Raw genomic sequence first — 20272 nt, 5'->3', positions numbered from 1 at the left:
GCGTGCAGGAGCACCCTTCCCTTCAGGGGTAACCCCACGCCCTCCCTGCGCCCACGGCTTCAGCTTTGGAGCAGGGCAAGGGGAGCACGGGGTGGGATGGTGACCCCCCCGCACACACTCCGGTTTGGCATCCTCACAGGATAAGAAGCTCATCAAAGCTTTCTTCGACGTGCTGGCGCACCCCCAGAACTACTTCAAGTACACGGAGAAACACAAGGAGATGTTGCCCCGCTCCTTCATCAAACTCCTCCGCTCCAAAGTCTCCAGCTTCCTCCGGCCTTACAAATAGCCCCCCACGCCCCCGCCGCCCCTGGGCCGCCCCGCAGCCAAGGAAACCCTCTTCTCTCTTCCTTCTCCTTTCCAATTTTCTCCTTCCTCTGCTCGGCTCCGGCAGGACCATCACCTCTCGCCCTGCAGACGTCCCCCCACGATTTCTCCGCCGCTCCCCGCAGAGCCGTGCCCCTGGCCGGGGGGGGGGATGCTCCGGTCTCATCCAGCCACCAGCGAAGCCGCTCCTCTCCTCCGAAGCAGCTTCTTCATTTTAGGAAACCGAAGCACTGGTCCTTTCGCCGTCCTCCATCCTCCCTTTGGTTTCCTTTATGCCAGGTCTGTCCCCATTCCCTGGTGCCACCAGCAGCCCGGGGCCATTGGGGGGTGGGGGGTCATTGTCCTTCCAGCCCACGGGGCTGGCGCCGGCTGCAGCCCCACCGAGCCCTTTCGCAGAGGAGTGCAAGAAGGTAACGCTGCATTTATCGCAGCGCCTGGGTTGTGGGTGTCAGCATCGCTTTGCAGAGATCGGGGGAAAAGAATTTTAAAAAACATACTTGATTAAAAAGAAAATTTAAAGGAGAGATCAGCAAAGCACGCCAGCGAACGGCAACTGTGGTGGCTCCAGTGGCCGTCCCGCCGGAGAGCCGCGCTGGCGCTGGGAGGAAAGCACAGCCAAGCCACGTTCCCGGAGAACAATGTCTGGCTGCATGGGAGAAAACAGGGAGCAAAGGAGAAGGACTTTCAGCCGGGTTCGTTGTTTTTTTTTTTTTTTTTTCCCCCACCCCAGACACTTGTGCCAAGAAACCAGACTTTCTTACAAGCTCTGCCAAAGAGTAACTCGGAAAAGCAAGCTTTGTGAAGAGCAGGAGTAAATGTTTGTGCACTAGGATATCCTCCTTTCTACCTTTTTCATATGTATTAAGTGCAATCATTTGAGTCTTCTTTATATTATTTAGAGGGAAGTGTTTTGTTTTGTTTTGTTTTTTCTACTAGAAACGACAATATTTATACCTGCCTGAGAAATGAGAATGTGCGTTTGTAACAAAAACAAAAACCACCCACCCAAAGCAAACCTAGCCCCGGGCTGCCGCTGCCCGGCGGGATGCTGTTTTCAGGCCTTGCAACCTTTTCCACCGCGTTTGTCCCCGATAAAAACCCCTGTTTGGAGAGGGGAGACGGTGCCTCTCCTGCTCAGCGTGTGATGGGGTGAGTTTTTGTGGGGGGGTTTGAGGCATCTCGGTCCGTCCAGAGTGGCTGGGGGGACTGTGAGCTTTTGGGCTGATCCGCCGTGGTTTGAGGGTTGTTCAAGCCCCGTTGTGAGGAGGATGCAAAACTCTGCCATCAGCTGCGTGTCGCAAAGCCTTTTGCTTCCCTATAGGGACTCTGGGATGAGCCGAGACCTGGGGGAAACCGAGGGGGCAGGTCCTGAGGCAGGGTCTGGGGGGGCCACGCTGGCAGGAGAGGGGAGCTGCCCCTTCGCTCAGCCCCAAAATTCACCTCCCCCCCGCTCCCCCAAGGTCTGGAGGTCCCCCGGAGGCAGAGCCATCCCTCCCCGGCTCCGGGGAAGCTTCATGCTTCCAAAGCCCTTCAGGTGCCTTCGGCTCCATCCCTGGGTGCGTGCTGGTCCCTCTGCGAGGCTGCGGGAGCCCCTCCCCAGGGAGCGGGGTGCAGATCCCGGGGGGGGGAACCCCCATCCTGCCACCCCCCCCCCAGCCTCACTGCCACCTGCCTTGGCAGCCGAGCAGGGCTGGGGACAATGGCCGGGGGGGTGTCACTAGTGGGTTTGTCCCCTCAGCATCTTCCTGTGGCCAGACAGGACCCTCGGGGCCCAGCGGCCACTGCCACTGATCATCCCTCCTCCTCCTCCCCAAGCCTCGCTCCCTTTCCAGCCTGGCCACCAGCTGCCACCTCCCCGCACCTTCATCCCCATCATCATCCTCTCAAAGACCTGGAGCTGCCAGGACTAAATGTGGCCAATTTGCCTCCTGTTGCCAGATTCCCCTCCCATCCCTGTCCCTGCTTGTCTCCAGCTCTTTGACCACATCTGGGGCGAGCCCTGCTCTTAATGGACCAATTATTTATTGCTCCGCACGTCCCCCGCTCTGGTCAGCCCTTGCCAAAACTGGGAGGCAGCTGCTCACCCAGTTTCCCTCCTCAACCTGTGCTGCTCCGGCACCCCAAGAGTTTCTTCTGGGCGCTGTGAGGGGCTGCAGGCTGGGCGAGCGCTGGCGCAGGGGGCTGAGGTTTGTCCCCAAGCCGCATGGGTTGGAAAAGTCTGTCCTGATTCATCCCAGCTGTGGATTTACCCCTCCTGCCGCCCGGCTCCCAGCCCGTTTGGAAGCTCCACATCTGTGGGCTGAGCCGTTTGTCACTTGGTTGGTGTCTGAAAGCAGCTGCTTTGATGCACAAAAGCTGTTGTAGGGATTTGGAGGGTTGTTTGGTTTGTTGTTTTTTTGTTTTTTTCTTTTTAATTTTTATTGCTCCAGGGCACTCATAGCAGAGTGCTGACCGTTGAAAGGGTCTTTCAGATTTAGAAGAAAAAAAAAAAAAAAAAACAGCAAAAATAAAAACAACCCAGGAAGGACTAACCCCGCTGCGGTGGCCCCGGTGCCATGCAGCCACACGTGCTCACAGTTCATTAATTGTGATTAAATGACGGGGTTTGCCGTCGCTCTGACCCTGCGGGGCACTGGGGCTCCCGGAGCCTCGGGGTGACCTCGTTGCCACCGTTGCCACTGCACCAGCCACCTCCACTCCCCTAAAGAAGTTTCTGAAGGGCAAAGTGGGCAGCACGTCCTCCTGTAACGGCCAGAGACATCTGGTAACATCTCTTCCTCCTCATTTCACCAAATATCTCAAATAACCCCCCCCAAAAGCCCACGGAGCCACCTGAAGCACCCTGCCCACTTCAGCCCCGCTCTTCACCCACACCCACGACTCAGAAAGGGTTTGAAAGGCTGAAAACTGCATCATCAGCCACCTCAGATGTATTGAATGTTTCGACACAGTGAGCATAAATAAGGGTTGTTGGTTGTTTTTTTTTTTTTTTCATGTTGGAATATTTATATCTGCCTTTTGCAGTGGGCCATAACTTACCATCTCCAGCAAAAATTAAAGATGTAGTTCATGAAGTTATTTGCACTTGATTAAGAGAAAAAAAATGTATCTGAACTTTGTAAAAAGAAACGTTTGCATTTTGTATTGTCTTTTTTTAATTATTAAATGGAATTTCTTGGTGTTGTGTTGATCTTTCAGAAACTGGCTTTGATGCTTATTTTAAAGGTTTCTAACAGCAGGATCCAAAGCTATTTTCATTGTTTTGTTCCCTTGGATGCTAAGACAAGCTCTTTTCAAGGGCGTAGGTTTTTTTTTTTTTTTCCCCAGAAGCTTAAATCCTACACATTTCCATAAGCTCGCCAGTCATTACACAATGTATTTATTTATATACATTAATTAGATGCAACAGATCTCATTTTTAGCACAGAACATGGAGTTGGACCGGGGGGATGGAAAACACCCCTTACCTTGGCCCCAACCCCCTTGCTGAGCTGCAGCTCCCTCCCCACAGCCCCCAGCCCTCTGGATCCTGTGGGTAACTGGGCCCAGCTGGGAGACACCCAAGTCCTCCTGAGCTGCTGCTGGGCAGGACCCCAGTCACTGGTTTTTGTGGGGGCAGCAGAAACCCATAAATCCGAGTGTCCCCCAGCACAGGATGACCAAAAGCTCCTAATCTGATATTCCTCTTGAATTCACATCCCTCTCAGCTCCCCACAGCCTCCAAGACCTTTTTTGCTACAAGGAAGCGAGCAGCTCTCTAGCAAACCCTTCCCAACCAGTTCTGGAGGAACACAACCAAGCACACAGCTGTAAGGTGTCCTAAAAGTTTATTGCTGCCCCCCTTAGTAGAGGCGCTGGGGCTTCCCCATGGTGCTCTTGATATACAAAGCACGCACGTTCTGCCAGTTCTTCTTCAGCAAGGACACCAGGAAGTTGATGGCCAGGTGGATGTTGTAGACAAGTTCATCCTCCGTCATCTTCACATGCCCGACAGCCACGGCCAGACAGAGCACCTGGGGGCCAAGGACACCAGGGTCACTCACGCAGGTACAGGTTTTGTGGGGAAATCAAAGCTTACAGCGAAGCGACTGACGGAACAGCCCAGTGCAGATCTGAACTCATCAGGGCATCAAATTATCTCATGTTCTGTCGGCTGGACACGACCTCCCCAGCTTATCCACAGAGCTCATGGTCTTTGGCACGTGGCTCCCACGAACACGTCCGGTGGCAGCCGGACGTCCTCCCTGACCCACAGCTTCCTTCCTCAGGGCACAAAGGTGACTTTGAGACGGCAGGGAGCACCGCTGCCTCCCGGAGATGGGCGAACCGGGAAGGACGTGCCCCACACCGTGCTGAACTGGGAGCAGACCTCTGGTTTAACTCTGTTCCCACACCCTGCTCATTAGGCAGCGCTGGCATGTGCCCTGCCAACCGCTAACCCGGCGCAGAACAGACGATTAGCTCCAAACTTCGCTGCTAAGCGTGGCGCCAGCTTCACTTTTTGTTTTGGGCACCAGCCACCAGCCCTTTCTTTCCACACATAACACACAGAGAGGCCAAGCCTCTGCCTGCCAGCCTCACCGAGAAGCTTGTAAGTTGGTGTTCCCCACAGGCTGAAGACAAAAGGATTTACGAGCAAGCTGACAGGCTAAGTGTCAGGACATCGTTAGCTCAGTTACTTAAAATGCTCCAGCATTTGCAAACTATCACATTTGCTGTGTCCTCCCAGTTGTTGTGCCCCCAGGCCCTGATCAGCTGGAGTCCAAGGATGCACCTCAACTAGCAGTGCTGTTAATTCTGAGTAATACCCATGAGTCACATTTAGACCACTAACGTGAGATTAGAATGCCTTAGCAGGGTTATTTTGTTTTTAGGGAGTCAGCTTGCTTTGACATCTCTTGACAGCAAGAGCAGATATCCACAGAGCTGCTCCGAAGTTCACTTGCAGTCGAGTCCCAGTCTTGCCCCTGGCAAAGCACTGCTGCATGCACAGACCCACAGGGGCACGCCTGGCCCGGGGGCCCCACCCTGCCAGTGTCACCCACGTACTGTAAGAAGCATTAATTATGACTGATTATGCTCAGCATTGAAACATCAAGATCATCTCCTAATTGTTTGCTGTAAGATCATTCAACCAGAGATAAATTACTGCTCCTTCCCAGCTAGCAGCTGAATGCTCTGGGTGCCGTCTCCATTCACTAGAGGAGATTGTCACCAGCTGCCGTTTTAGGAAGAGGCTCGAGGGACACCTACAGCCCAGACCAGAGATCGCAGCCACATACAAGTGACCACCCGTCACAAATAACCCCCAGGTACTTAGCCACCTTGGAGAGGAAAAGCCCTGCTTTACCTTCTTCATCTGAAATTTGATGGTAGATTTGACCTCATCAACTTTGGCCACCAGGTTCTCGTTGTGAGTGAGGAGAGAAGGGAATTTGCCGGCTTTGTTCAGCCCTGGACCCAGGATTCGAGGAATCTGCTTGATCAACGACTCGGAAGCCAGGAAGGCATCATACTTCTTAGCTGCGAGGAGAGAACCAGTGTAGGCAAGGACGGACTCTCAGCTCCTACAGCCAAGCCTGAAACTCACCGCTCAGCTGAGACTGCGCTGCTCCGCCTCCCTCAACACATACATTTCAACACTGCTGGAGTCCTGCCCAGCAGTACCTGAACTGTTTTCACTAATATTCTACTAGAAGTTACTCCTGTCACAAGAGCCAAACCGGCAAGCACCCACCTTCACACCCTGACCAGCACTATTACAGATCACTCCCCTGAAGAAAATTACATTAGTCAAGCCACAGGTGACCAATGCTGAACTCTGAGCTCTACCAGGAGCCTCCCACCACAGCCTGTGCATACGTGGATAGATGGATCATCCCATCTCAGAGAGGCTTAGCTAACAGCCATAGCATCCCATGCCATTTCCCAATTCCATATGGTTCCATGGCTAATTACGGATTGAATGGGAAGTTTTTCTTGTCTGCCAAAGATACGTATCAACGTTACTTTGACGTTGCAAGGAGGGAAGGATTTTCTCTCTCTTACCAAGTATAAATGAGCATTCTATCCATTGAAGCACTACAGGACTAAAGCAAACTTTTGCCTCCAGCTTTACTCAGCTTTTGCTGCACTCCAGCTCCCTGACCAGTGAAGTGAGGAACACCAACTAAGGGTGAAACTTTCAGGGAAACAGGAACAATTTTCCTATATCCCTTCCTTTTGAACAGCAACCAGCCTTACTCCTGGATGGCTGACTGGTCAGACCTTCTGCACTCTTAGCTGGTTGCTTGCTCTTCTGGGTAGTTTCTAGACAGATTTTGGTACTCAGCCTGACTCTGGTCAGCTTTCTACTCCCTGTAGTCAACCATGACATGGAAATCTGAGCACAGAAAAAGCCCCAGGCAACCACACCACCACTCACCCAGCTTCTTCACCAGCTTCTTGTTTTTGTTGAGTTTTTTCAGAGCCTCTATGTCCATGTGAGGGATGTCGACCGCTTTGGCCTCATCGCAGTGCTGCTGGTCCCCCAGCAAGCAGACCGAGAACTTGGGCCGGGGAGTTGACTTCAGCCTGGGGACAGAAAACCCGAATGACCACGACCCGCGCCAGCGCCGCGCGCGCTTCCCTGGGAGCCATCACGGAGACACCTTACCACAGCGCCCGGGGAAGCTTCCTCCACAGCTTCTAACCTGCCTTCTCCAGCAGGTCGGCGGGGACAGCGCAGGGGCGTCCCGCACCTCCCCTCGTGTTTTAAGACCCAGGGTGAGGGTCCGTCCAGCCGCTCCCGCTCAGCCGGGGAGGGCTGAACTACCCGAGCGGTTCAGCGCTGCGTCCCCCGGGCTCGGGCACCAGCGGGGAGGGCGCAGGCCAAAAGGCTGGGTGCGAGCTACAAGATGCCGAACCTGACGGTGCCGGAGAACCGCTTGTCTTTCTGCGGGTCGTAGTTCTTGAGGCTGATCTGCAGCTCCACCGTCTCCACAAACCTGAGGGGGAGGGAGAGGAAAGCGGCGCGGGTGTGGGACCCGCCGGGCTGGGGGAGACCCCGGCCCTGCCACGGCGCTGGGTTCTTACTTGCGCTTCTTGGTCTTGCTGCCCTGCAGCACCTCCTTCACCGCCTCGTACAGGGTGTCGCGGGAGACCTTGCTGCTGCGGGGGGGGGGGGGGGGGAGGAAAGACAAGGCGGGCTCAGGGCTGACCCTGCCCGGGCCTCCTGCAGGCCGCGGCGATGGAGGACGAGGTCCCCGAGCGCACCCCGGCCCATCCGCGCTCCCCCGCAGGCACCTTCCCCCCCACACACACACCAGGCGCCCGGACGGCCCCGCGGCTGCCCGCCGGGCGCGGATGGAGGCGGATAACGGCGGACGCGGCCCTCACTCACCTCATGGCGGCTGCCGGCCGGGACCGAGAGGGCGGGGCCACACCCCCCCCGAGGGATACGTAGAGGGGCGGATCTCGCGAGACTTGGCCGCGCCACGCTGGGAGTGGCGGAAGTGTGGCACGGCGCGGCTGCCGCGCCGGGAGTGGTGGGAACGAGGCGGGAAGGGCTGCACCGGCTCCTTGCGGGAGGAGCGGCCGGGGCACAGCGCCTCGCTGCTGGGACAAGTTCCCCCTCTTGGGATTCAGGGCTATAAAGCTTCGTTACTAAGTTTTCCCGCGTAGAGACCCGCGATCGGGCAGGCCACCTGAGGGCAAGCCCACCTTCTCGGCTTCAACGCCGGCAGAGCGCATGCGCATGGCTCGCCCGGCTCTCGCCCTGCCAGCCCGGTTCCGGGAGGCGGAGCCGCGGCGCCCCGGAACCTGGATGGCGGGGGGCGGGATGAATGGCTGTCAGTGGTGAACGCGGTCGCTATGCGAGTTGCGGGGCGAGCGGGGGCCGGGCCCGCGGTGCATGGCGGTCAGGCGGCGGACTCGGCGCCGTCGGGTCTCCTCAGGTCGGTGCTGGGGGGCGGGAGGCCTGAGGCGGCGGGGGGAGATGGCGGCCGAGGGGCAGCCGCGCCGCGGGGAGGTGCCGGCACCACCTGCCTGGCCAGCAATACGTGGGGGGCTCCGCCATGTCTCCCCGCCACCCCCCAGGGCACCTGGTCCCGCCCCGCCGCTCGCCTCAGGGCTCGCCGTGGCGACGGGCACCCCCTGCCCCTCAGGGCGCCAGGCCCTACCTTGCCTTGTCCTCAGCCCGCCCTGGGTGCCTTCACACCGCAGCCTACACCTGGTTTTCCCTCAAATAGTGCCTGCCCCATCCTTTCCAGGGGGCCGTGGCCCCTCCAGCATCGCTGACAGCGCTTTGCCTGGCAGCCGTAGCAGCTCAAAGCGGGCTCCGTTCCCCAGCGACCCTCCTGGGACGGAGCCTTTGCTGGGAAATGAGCTGCAATGCCCCTCAGGAGGTGTCAGCCCTAAAAGCAGGCAGTCTGCTGCCCCTGGAGAGGAGCTGCCTGTCCTGTGTCGCTTGGGTTAGAGGGCACGAAGCGTGGCGCAAAGCCTGGCTGCACCCCTGGGTGCTGCAGTGACAGAGCTGTTAGACTTGTTCCTGGAAATCAAAATGATAAAATATTAGGCTATCTCAGAGATTATTCATGAAGAATCCACTGCAGCTGCTTTTAAAGATAATCTGTCAGCGGAGTGCCTCTTTAGCAAAATGTTCTCGTGGGGGCGTGGATGTTTTAACCTCATCTGCTTATAGCCTCAAATTCTGTTCCTCAGAAGGCCGGGAATTAGGAAGGGGAGGAGAGAATGAGGATGCTTCCAGTGACAAAGCTCGTCATCCTGCCCCTGTCTCTTGCAGTACAGGACACCCTCAGCCTGTAGGTTCAGATTTTAAAGTACTCAGAAACTTTTCCTGCAATTCATTTGGAGGATGGGAAGGGCTTGAATGTGGCATTTACACTGACTTTAAAAAGAGTCTGTCAGTTCGCTGGCTTGATAAGCTTTAACTTATACTTATCTGTGGAATAGATGGTTAGCCCTGCCTGCCATTGGTATGGGAAGGGATGCATCTTTTGCCCAGTTTAATCTGTTGTAATCTCCAAAATAGTTTGCCATCCAAGCCCTTCTTAATGTGCAAAACAGAGTATACATGTGTTAGGAGAAAATAAAATTTGAATTGTTCTTTTTATTTAAGGCTTGCAACAAAGAAGACAACTTACTGTTCTACAAACCTCTTGCTCTGGGTCCCGGTGCTCTCTGCGAGCACGCAGAGTAAAGTGAAATTCATGTCTGAGCAGTCATCGGGGCAGGATGGAGAGCTTGGGCTTGCAAGCAGTGACCCTTAGTGACGGGACGACAGCCTATATTCAGCAGGCTGTCAAAGGTAACGGTTCCTTTGGGCTGCGAAGTCTAAATGTCTCTTGACTGACTTTGCAGTTAAAGTCGACTTATCCAGAGTGCCCTCACAGCACGCAAACTCTCATACATCTTCTTTGGTTTCTTGGTACAGGAAGCTAGCAGCTATTGGTTAGATTGGCACAGAGGAGTGACAGCAGAAATAAAACATGTGTCTGGTTTGGAAATAAAGCTTTGGAGATGGGAGAGCTGTTGCTCTGAAGGTTCTCTTCAGACTAGAGCAAACCCTGTTCTCTCCAGGGTAACTGGGGAAATGGAGTTCATGCTATGGCCTACAGGAGACTATTCAACCAAAACTTCCCCTGAAGCTAAGGAGGATGTTTTATTTCACTGAGATGCATAGAATTTGGTTGACAGTAGTGTTTTTCTCACTCAAAGGTGTGCTGAGCTTGGCGTTGGTTATCTGAAGCAATATCAGTGCCAAATTCAACACCTGCCCTTATTTGGTGTTTGTGAGATGCTCCTTCCTTCACTGTTCCTGAGAAAAGCCACACGCTGTTTCCCAGCTTGTGGAAGAGAACAGTTGAGTTGCCAGGCTTCATGTCCGGAGGATTGCTCTCTTGCTTTTCATTCTGTCTGAACCCACTACAAGTTTACTACATGTGTGGAGTTGTGACCCCCCCCAAATGTTATGCACCAGCTGAAAGCAACCTAGATTCCTCACGTTCAAGTGGAAGAGAGCAGTGTCCCCTCTGCATCAAAATAATTCAGTACCTAAAACATTATTATAGGGTTACTCAGGGTTATTTTAAGAGTCCAGTTTTCATAACTCATGAAGGGTGGCAACACTTTTAGGTCCTGTAATTTTTTTCCAAGACTCGATCCTCCACCAAAGTAGAAGAAAATAAATGTTCAGGCCCCTGCTGATACCATTAAAATCTCCCAGTTTTTCTCCAGCACAAGTGTAATTGCTTCCCACTTTCAATTCAAAACACTTAGCACACATCATTCTTTCTGCTTCTTGGCTTACATGGGCTGTGAGGGGCAGCTTGTAAACAAGCAATGACTGAGGTTCTTTGTCTTGTATCCTCCTGTCTAGGAAAGGGAGGCTCCAGCATTTCTGGGAAGTTAAGTGCCACTATGGCTATTCATGGGAAAGCTTGATAAATAACAGCTTATAAGCAACACTTCTGCTCTCTTCTGTGGGACTGGTTTCCTTGAGAAGAGGCAGCAAAGGGGACAGCTCATGGGACCAGAAAGACTGGACTCTGCAGCCAGTGCTGATGGCATTTTTTTAACTGTTTCAGGTGAAAAGCTGATTGAAGGGCAAGTCATTGAACTTGAAGATGGGACCACAGCTTATATCCATCAGGTGACAGTTCAGAAAGGTGAGCACCATAAATTCACTTCTTTCTTTTTAGAATAATATTGTAGATGTAACTATACTTGTCTGTCTTCTAACAGTTGGGCTCCTCTATTAGCTCTAGCTTTAAGAAGTCCATATAGGTGTAGAGTTGTTTTTTTCTGGCCCATGGTTTGGAGGCTGAATGAGCAAGGACATAGAATGTGATTCCCTGCAGTTTTTAGCAGTCTGTCAAGGCGGCAGATTTGCTGGTGGTGTCAGCAGATGTTTATGTGTTGTTTCACCTGTGGGCTCTCTCACAGTTGTCAGTCTGACAGATCACAGGCAAGGCCAGTAAGCTGTGTGCTGCGTTCATGCCAGCCACAGAACCCAAAGTTTGTTTAATGTGGGAGCAATTGGACAGGAATTTCCTCTGAACTATGAGATAATATATTACTGCTGGCATAGGTGTTTGCTGGGAGAGGGTATAAAAGGCAGGTAGAATGAGCTCTGTTGCTTTGGGCAGTCCTTCCTTCACCCTCCCAAGCTTCTTGTATGCCACCTCCCTTTTCTGTTCTTCAAAAGTTGCTTGAAACCCACTTTGTATGCCTGGCTGTGCCCCTTTCCTCCCTTTATCTTCTTCCCCGCCTCCAAACGCACACACACAGTGAGAGGGTTTTCCTTCTCATCCCTGCTTCCTTTTCCATGGGATGGCTGTTGTTGTGGTTTAGGCCTGATTGGCAGCCAACCACAATGCAGCAGCTCTCTCTCCCTTCCCCTCCGGCAATGAGAAGGGACAGAGAGCCAGGCTTGGGGTTCAAGATAGGACTGGGATGGGGGAAAATCCCCCTTTTATGATCACGAGCAAAAGGCAGACTCGTTAGGGGAAGGAAAAAAGAACATACATTTATTACAGACACTAACAACACATAACAGAGTAGGACAGTGAGAAGCATTGCCACATCTTGAGAACACTTTCCCCCCCCACCCCTCCCTTCCTTCCGGGCTCAGCTCTGCTCCCGATATCTCTACCTCCTCCCCCAGTGGCGCAAGGGCAGGGAATGGGGGTGCAGTCAGTGCTGCCAGTTCCTTCATGTTCGGTGAGGGGAGTGTCCAAAACTTGTTCCTCCTGCTCCATCGTGGTCCCCCTCTCACAGGAGACAGTCCTCCACAAACTTTCTCTGACTTGAATTCCTCCCACGGGCCGCAGCGTTCCCCACACTGCTCTGTCATGGGTCACTAACTTCCTCCGACTGGATTCTCTCCCACGGCTGCAGCCCTTCCCGAGCTGCTCCGGCGTGGGACTCCCCCGCATGCTGCAATCCTCCCAGCGCTGAATTACAGCAGCGGGGTTACCTTTTCCCATGAGACCCCGGCCTTCTTCGGGCACAGAACCTTGATCATCAGAGCAGGAGCAACAGGCCATAAATCAATGTCTGCTCCACCATAGATCTCCATGGGTGGCAGGGGGGGCCGCCCTGCCGTCTCACCACAGGATACAGGGGGGTCTCTGCTCCGGCACACCTCCCCCCTCCTTTCTTCCTCCGTTCCTCCACTGACCTTGGTGTTCATGCAGCTGCAGCAACTCCTCCTCACCAGTCCCACTACACGTCACCACGTCCCTTCTTAAATACGTTATCGCAGAGGTGCAGCCGATTGGCTCAATTTCCCAAACAGAAGTGGAGCTGACATGGAGCTGGGGGAGCTTCGAGAAGCTTCTCACAGGGGGCCGCCCCGATAGCCCCCTCCCCTGCCACCAAAAAACTCCACCACTCACTCAACCCAGGACACTGTGTTCTCCTTTACACACCCCTGTGCCAGACCCCTCCTTCTTGTCTGGGACATAATCTGACATTTTGGGATTGATGAGATACTGCATTACCCCAGTGAGCTATAGGAGAGTGATGAAGCTATGCATGAAGCCTTAAAAACCTCATAAGTCATGTTGGAAAGGGCTCAAGGGGTGTCTTAAAACCTACAGTTGTGGTTGACTTTCACTGCAACCAGGCAGCCCTGCTGTGTCTTCTTCTGTGGGTGTGAACACTGTAGGGTTCAGGAACTGATGCAGTATCCCCTCCATCCCATCTGAGTCTCCTAGTAAGATATGTGGATTTTTGTCTTTTCTTTTAGAGTCTGTGGCTTTTGAAGATGGTCAGCCAGTGGTGTTGGAAGATGGCAGTATGGCTTACATACACAACACAGCTAAAGGTAAAGTGTTCCCTGTTCTTCCCTTGGCAGCTGGAGTAGAAGCTGCTAAAGCATCACAGATTTCAAAGGCTGTAGGTCACCTAGGGAGATGAAGAGTGCCTCGCACTCAGCAGCTCTTGCATTTGATTTTATTGGTTTCCTCTTGCAGAAGGTTATGACCCCAGCACCTTCGAGGCTGTCCAGCTGGAGGATGGCTCCACTGCCTACATACATCATCCTGTCATCATGCCACCTGGCAGCACCGTCCTGGAAGTGCAGGCAGAAACTGGGCTAGAGGAGTTGGCTGGAGAGGAGGAAGATGATGCCTTTGATGTCGAGACCATTAATACATTAAAGCAGTATGCCAGTAAGGTGAGGATGCAACGCTTCTTTCATGGTCTGCCAGCAGCACTGAGGAGCTGGTGTAGTAGTCCACATTTGGCCTGGGGTTTAAGTGTCCTCCCTTCATTAGTCCTTCTGTGTATTTATTTTTCAGCAATGCCAGCTTTGAGAAGAGAAACTGGACAGGGCTCCACAGAGAGTGCCACCACTGAGAGGTGGCTGGCAGTTCAGGACCTAGAACGGGGCAGTTTCCTGCCAGACCCTCTAGCTTGTTTCTGCAGAGTGCCGGGCCTACCACCCTTAACCTGCTGCAGGCACAGATTTGGGAAGAGCAGAGAGCTGCTCTGATACAGCTTGGATTTCTTTTTCTTGCTTTAAATGACCCTCCTTGTAGGTGTTTTCTTTCTGTTTGCCTGGGTTTCTCATAATGCCACCTGGGTATGATGTTCTCTTCCACAGATGATTCAGGCAGCAGATGGAGGCAGCAGGAGTGGCTAAGTAATGGCCAGTGTTCCCCATGTTGACAAAGGCCTCAGAAACAAAACTAGCTTCAGATCCTAACGTGTAGTCACTGCAGTGCTCCACCTGAATGTCCTGGGTGCTGCCATTTTCTCCCATCTTCATGGTGTTGTGTGAGAAGGGGCTATGAGGAGTGTGCTGATACAGCGCTCAGCCAGGCAGCATTAAGATTTGCTGATGGAGACCTTTCTGCTACAGTAGAACCAGCCTCCCCAGCTCTCTGGGGAAGAGTGGTGCAGCACTGTAGATGTGAATGCCTTCCTGCTTGGGTTGCTCACCTGTTCCATGCTGTACAGGGAGGCACAAACAGTGCCTGTGCTTTTTTACTTGCAGGCATCTGATGAGGAAGAGGAGGGAGTGACAGATGCCTGCCAAATGAAGAACAAGGACTCCAGTGACTTCCCTTCCCAGGTCTGTATTTTTCAGTGATGCGTTTCTGAAACTAGGCTGAACTCCTTAATGCAGAGTGTTTTGCCAGCTAGTAATTAAAAAAAGCTCTGTGGCTTCTCTGCCAAGTTAGCAAATATATTAGCTACAAGATTTACAAATGAGCTAATTGAAGCACAGAGCTGTGAGTTGTGTGTCTGAGAACACCCAGTGATCTGGGAGGTGGGAATGGGAAATGCTGGTACCCAGATCCCTGTCCTGTCACCTGGGTTGCACCATATGTGTACAAGCTGTGTTTGTATGAACATGTTTTTGTGAGGATAACTGAAGGAGTACTTACGATAGCAAGGAGGGAAATTATCGAAATTATCTGCGTGGGCTTTGCAAAGCCCGCTGTAGTGGCTCTCTGAATTAATTTCCATACATCTCTGGGCAGGATTTGCAGGAGGAAGAAGTGCACAGCAATGAGAAGGGGCAGCAGGTCGGCAGTAGAGCTTTCCGCTGTGGGTACAAAGGCTGTGGCCGCCTCTATACCACCGCCCACCATCTAAAGGTAAAGCAGGTAACATGCAGTCACGCAGCGAGCAGACCAGACATACCACATGTTATAGTGCCAAATCAGAATGCTGCTATACAAAAGGCTGTTGTGTGCTTGGCTTCCCAGGAGATCCATATGTGTTAACTGGCCAAGATGAAATCCAGCAGAGAACTTGAGATTCTCTTCACCAGCTAGATTTCTCCACGCTGTTTTCCCTCCTCCTTGTCTTGGACCTCATTTGAGGCACTTGTTCTGTATTTTCCAGGTACACGAACGTGCTCACACAGGTGACCGGCCATATACGTGCGACTTCCCAAGCTGTGGGAAAGCATTTGCTACAGGTAACAATTTTTCTTTTGAGCAAATTTTGTTTTCTGTCCAGTCCAAACCACTCTTGAGTATCTTGAGTTCAAACCACTCTTGAGTATCTTGAGTTGGCTTTTTTTCTGGCAGAGCAGAATTAGCATCACTTTTAAAGGCTTCTGAGAAGGAATTGCAGCGTGGGAGGCTGCCTGGGACCTCACTGCTTGTGGACAGATTAAAGGAGTTACAGGATGAAGCTGAGTTGTTGTGGTGTTGTGGGGCTGTTCGGATACTTCTTCCCCTTCAGCTTTGCAGACATGGGGCAGACATTCAAAAATGCATGAGCCAAGAGGTGGTACACAGCTTGCCATGTTGTTTCCTGCTCATTATAAAATTAATTGTGGTTTCTTTCCTGGACAGGGTACGGGCTAAAGAGCCACGTGAGAACACATACCGGTGAGAAACCATACAAGTGTCCAGAAGATGTGTGTAGCAAAGCCTTCAAAACCTCTGGTGACCTACAGAAACACATCCGGACACACACAGGTGAGCAGTACAGAACTGAGCTGCCCATTGAAAGGGTCTCCAAGATGAAGTGCTGCTTCAGCCTTTGTCTGGGACGTGCCTTTTTGTATCTTGGGTGAAGCAAGGCAGAACTGAAGTTATCTTCAGACAGAAGTAGGTGGATAGTAGAAGTAGTACTAGGAATTCTCAACTCCGTTATGAACAGCAACGTAAAAGGAGTGGGGATGTCAGTGTTGCTAGAGGAAATGTGCCAGCAGTTGGGTCTGATCTGAGGTCTCGTCGTTGTAACACTGTGGAGGAGTGAAGGGATACAGGTGTCCAGGGCACCCCAGGGAGCTGCATTGCAGCAGGACTCTCATCCACGTTACTCTGTCAATGCAGGTGAGCGTCCCTTCAAGTGCCCCTTTGTGGGCTGCGGCCGTTCTTTTACCACATCCAACATCCGCAAGGTTCACATCCGGACGCACACGGGCGAGCGGCCGTACATGTGTCCGGAGCCCAACTGCGGGAGGGGCTTCACCAGTGCCACCAATTACAAGAACCACATGAGAATCCACACAGGTAAGAGGAGGAGAGGGTGAAACACAGATGGCTTCTCCGTGTGAAGGACAGTGTGTGGCAGCAGGGAAGTCTGTGGGACTGAAACGATCATTTCCAGGCCAGGCATTGCAGGGGTAGATCTGGGGGGTAATCAGGGGGTTAAAGGAAATAGGAATTGCTTTATTGCTGATGATTGTTCCACCGGTCTGTCTCTTGCTCTTGATGGGGAATCCCTTCCTGGAGCACGGGGAGGGTGGGTGGGTTAAACTCCTCTGTGGCCTCTGCCCTAGGAGAGAAGCCGTACATGTGCACTGTGCCAGGCTGTGGAAAGCGCTTCACTGAGTACTCCAGCCTCTACAAGCACCACGTGGTGCACACGCACTGCAAGCCCTACACCTGCAGTAGCTGTGGGAAAACCTACCGCCAGACCTCCACGCTGGCCATGCACAAACGCAGCAGCCACGGCGACCTGGAGGCCACGGAGGAGAGTGAGCAGGCCCTCTACGAACAGCAGCAGCTGGAGGGTGAGCAACCACTGCCCCATCCCCTGCGGCAGGCCTGGGTCAGGCCGTGCAGCAAAGGGGAGGGAGATGATGGCAAGAGCCTTCAGCCTCACCCCTCTCGCAGATCCGGGTCTGTGCTGTGGCCTCCTGCCTCCCCCCATCAAACCCCGATCTGTGTCACAGATGAGAGAAAAGGGCTCCCCGTGGTTCTCACTGTGTGTCATGGGTTGGGAATGGACTCCTGCCCGTTCTGTAGTACAGGGAGAGGTAAAGACCCTTCTTCCCAGGCCAACGCTGGGCTGTTGACATCGTGATCTTGTGCTTTTCTGCGCTGGCCCTTCTGGCAACAGGTGTGTCCCGGGGTCAGGCATGTGCTTCCACACTGATCAGCACTTCTCTCACCCCTTTTGCTCTTCCCCTTCCCTGACTCAGCTGCTGCTGCTGACAGAGGCTCCCCACTAAAGAGCCAGCATATTGCTTTCCTGTCAGAGATGGAGGAAGAGGAAGATGGTGTGGCTACACAGGTCTCACTTATCTCTCAGGATGGGACAGAACAGGTATGGACACTGACAGCCAGCAGCATGTGGGGGGCAGCCGTTATCTGAGTGAGATTCTGCCTCTACCCAGCCTTGGTGGGCTTTTTTTCCTAGAATCATCAAATGGTTTGGCTTGGAAAGGACCTTAAAAATCATCCACTCCCACCCTCTGCCCCAGGCAGGGCCCCCTTCCCCCAGCCCAGGGTGCTCCCAGCCCCGTCCAACCTGGCCTTGAACCCTTCCAGGGAGGGGGCAGCCACAGCTGCTCTGGGCAACCTGGGCCAGCACCTCACTGCCTGCACAGGGAAGAATTTCTGCCTTATATCTAGTCTAAATCTGCCCTCTGTCAGTTGAAAACTATTACTCCTCATCCTATCCCCACACCCCAGTAAAGAGTCCCTCCCCACCTTTCCTGTCCCCCCTTTAAGCCCTGGGAGGCCGCTCGAAGGTCTCCCCGGAGCCTTCTCTTCTCCAGGCTGAACCCCCCCTACTCTCTCAGCCCGGCCTCCCAGGGGAGCTGCTCCAGCCCCCCCAGCATCTCCGTGGCCTCCTCTGGCCCCGATTGAGCAGGTCCACATCCTTTTTCAATATAAAAGAGACCCTGGGGCTTCATGGATTCTGTCTGTTGTGGGGGCTCCCTCCTTGCAGCCTTACCCCACTTCTGCAGTCTTGATGTGGAGGGTAAAGAAGGGCCCCTGGTCCCCGAGTCACCTTCTTGCTGGATGGGGTCTTACAGGTGTTTGCCCAGGCCTACGTGCAGCGCCTGGCAGCCCTCGCCTCCCGGAGAGTTGTCAAGAGGCAGCTCCCAATCTGCTGACACAGGCTGGATTTGGAGATTGTTTTTTCATCATGTGTATACGGCAGCACTTTTCTTGTACTTCCCTCCACCAGTGGCCCATGTGCTGACTGGGAAAAACTCCCTTCTGTGGCATGGGGCAAAGGAAACGGCTGCCACGAGTAGCGTGTTTCCTCTGAGACGCACAGGCTGTCCCTTCAGAGCCCGGAGAGAAGATGCTAAATGGGAAGGGGAGGTTTCGTAGAAAGGGGAGGGCTGGAGACCTGAGGTCTGGGAGTTCTCCGTCAATTCTGTCCATGACACTGGGCAAAGTCCTTGGAGTTCTCTGTGCCCTAGGTCTGGCATGCAGAGGAGGAGAGAATATTTCATCCTTACTGAGACCTTTGTGTTGCTAAACTCAGGAGTTGCCCAAGGCTTCCTGAGAAGCCATCCTGGCTGAGAGCATCCGCTGTTCCCCCGCCCAGGTCAGTTTGTCACGGGAAGAGCTGCAGGCCCTGGGCAGCGTGATCAGCGTGGTGACGCAGAGCGGTGCCCTCGCCGTGCCCGAGGAGGAGCTGGCAGGTGATGGCACACACGCCGTGACTGTGGCCAGCGCTGACAGCACCGACACGCAGCCGGTACAGACAAAACTGGGACCTTCCCTTTTCCCTGCGGAGAAACGGCCTGCTAGGAGGGAACTGCATTTTCTTTTAAAACATGATCGGTTTTTATCTTCATTTTCCCTAGGTCGCCATAGTCACCTCTGGGGCAGTCGTGTCTGAAGAACCAGCCCTCGCATCGCTCCGCCATCAGCAGGTGGCATTGCTGGCTACCACCAACGGCACCCACATCGCAGTGCAGGTACCGCACCGCTCCTGCCGCCTTCCCCCTTTCCTTCCCTCGCCCACCCCCTGGCTTCAGCCCTTACCCTCTTGCTCCTTGATTCCCGGATGCCCTCTGTGTGCAGAGGAGAGCAGGGACATGCTCCTTGGATTGCAGAACGCTTTTTTGTAAACATCCTTTCCCCATTGTAGCCGTGTCTCTGCTCTGCCGCTTGCTCCCCGTGTCACCCGCTCGTGCCTCTGTCCCACCTGGGGCTGCCCTGAGCGAGCCCACACCTCCTGAACCCACCTTTTAGGAGGACAGAGTTACTTCTCTCCCTTTCCTCCACTAGTTAGAAGAACAGCAGAGCCTGGAGGCAGCCATCAGCATGGCCGCAGCAGCGATCCAGCAGGAGCCTGTAACGCTCGCCGTGGCTGAGAACGGGTGCTGAGACCCCGCGGAGCCTCCCGGGCAGGGAGAGCAGGCGGCCCGAGCCTCTTCTCCACGGGCTGTGGGGAGCTGCAGGAGGGGGCCCAGCCGGCCGCGGAAGAGGTGCGGTACGCGGTGAGGGAAGGTGGCCGGGGCCGGCAGCCAGCGTGTGCACCGCGCAGGCGGTGAGAGCCGACACCGGCAGCGCTGGGCTACCAGGGTGACCCTGCTGGAAGGGCTCTTCTCTCCATGGAGGGATGTCAGAGATACTTGGCTGCTGCCTTCACCCACAGGCTCTGCTGTTTTCCTGGGCTCTGAGCAGCAACTTCCCTGCTCAGAGGGAAGAACTCCTTGCCTTGGGCACTGACTCCTGTCTCAAAGGAGATGGCAGATTGTGTCTTCTAGTATTTATTTCTTCATGGCTAAAATTTCCAAGACCTGCCGGTCTTCTGCAGTAGAGGTGGAGCCACAGAGATTTCAGCAGTCTCTGGGAGCACAAAAATTTTTTGGAGAGATGCTTCCTGCCCTCTCCCCCCTTAGGAATGGTCCAACAGCTCCCCTTTCCTGCCCACCCCTCCCAGTAAGGGCCAAGTGGGCAGCACATGCACAGAAGCAATAAAGCCCCAACAAACCAAACCCAGGCTGTCCCGGGCTCAGTGTCTGGAGCAGTGACCAGTCCCTGATGCTGGAGCAAGCGCTCAGGCTGGCTCTGACACTAATTCTCTCATCTCTTTCTCACTCTGCTCTCGAGCACACTTCCTTGGCAGACTCAGCACCATGGAGCAGCTCAAAGCGCTCCCTCCACTGAAACCAACCAGCACTTGTTGGGGGCTGAGCTAGACTTGGATGTAGATACTGAGTTGAAATAAAAACAAACTTAAAATTTTCTTTTTAAAAAGAAGCACCCATTTCTCTTTC

At 53.8% G+C, this 20272-nt stretch overlaps 3 protein-coding genes across 10 annotated transcripts in view; 2 read left to right on the top strand and 1 right to left on the bottom strand.

Annotated features, from left to right (window-relative positions):
- SCUBE3 (signal peptide, CUB domain and EGF like domain containing 3) overlaps window positions 1–4015 on the top strand; it is a 39746-nt gene extending 35731 nt beyond the window's left edge. For all 4 annotated transcript variants that reach the window (XM_033009536.2, XM_033009535.2, XM_033009534.2 and 1 more), the window contains one exon: window positions 140–4015. In XM_033009536.2, coding sequence (XP_032865427.1) covers window positions 140–289 — 150 coding nt within the window. In that variant the 3' untranslated portion in view covers window positions 290–4015. The remainder of the gene's footprint in view (window positions 1–139) is intronic.
- Window positions 4016–4137: 122 nt separating this feature from the next.
- RPL10A (ribosomal protein L10a) lies at window positions 4138–7798 on the bottom strand. 2 transcript variants are annotated; one of them, XM_033009465.2, is made up of 6 exons: window positions 7709–7798; window positions 7402–7476; window positions 7233–7313; window positions 6752–6900; window positions 5678–5850; window positions 4138–4340 (listed from the first exon to the last, which is right to left on the bottom strand). In XM_033009465.2, exons 1-6 carry the CDS (start codon window positions 7711–7713, stop codon window positions 4170–4172), a joined length of 654 nt encoding a protein of 217 aa, XP_032865356.1. In that variant the 5' UTR covers window positions 7714–7798; the 3' UTR covers window positions 4138–4169. The 2 variants fall into 2 exon arrangements, with proteins under 2 accessions (XP_032865356.1, XP_042655888.1); XM_042799954.1 differs by having other exon boundaries at window positions 7402–7473; window positions 7709–7749.
- Window positions 7799–8126: 328 nt separating this feature from the next.
- On the top strand, window positions 8127–20252 carry ZNF76 (zinc finger protein 76). 4 transcript variants are annotated; one of them, XM_042799922.1, is made up of 16 exons: window positions 8177–8261; window positions 9031–9128; window positions 9446–9634; window positions 10914–10994; window positions 13079–13156; window positions 13305–13507; window positions 14330–14407; window positions 14820–14936; window positions 15187–15262; window positions 15645–15770; window positions 16131–16310; window positions 16580–16813; window positions 17225–17349; window positions 18589–18741; window positions 18851–18964; window positions 19278–20252. In XM_042799922.1, exons 3-16 carry the CDS (start codon window positions 9562–9564, stop codon window positions 19374–19376), a joined length of 1737 nt encoding a protein of 578 aa, XP_042655856.1. In that variant the 5' UTR covers window positions 8177–8261; window positions 9031–9128; window positions 9446–9561; the 3' UTR covers window positions 19377–20252. The 4 variants fall into 4 exon arrangements, with proteins under 4 accessions (XP_032865359.2, XP_042655856.1, XP_042655854.1 ...); XM_042799920.1 differs by having other exon boundaries at window positions 8186–8261; window positions 9028–9128; XM_042799919.1 differs by lacking the exon at window positions 9031–9128 and having other exon boundaries at window positions 8189–8261.
- The last annotated feature ends 20 nt before the right edge of the window (window positions 20253–20272 follow it).

This window comes from Tyto alba, unplaced genomic scaffold (genome assembly GCF_018691265.1).
Source record: "Tyto alba isolate M040663 unplaced genomic scaffold, T.alba_DEE_v4.0 Super-Scaffold_30, whole genome shotgun sequence".
In the NCBI taxonomy this organism is placed as follows: domain Eukaryota; kingdom Metazoa; phylum Chordata; class Aves; order Strigiformes; family Tytonidae; genus Tyto; species Tyto alba.
This window is presented reverse-complemented; position numbering and strand designations above follow the sequence as displayed.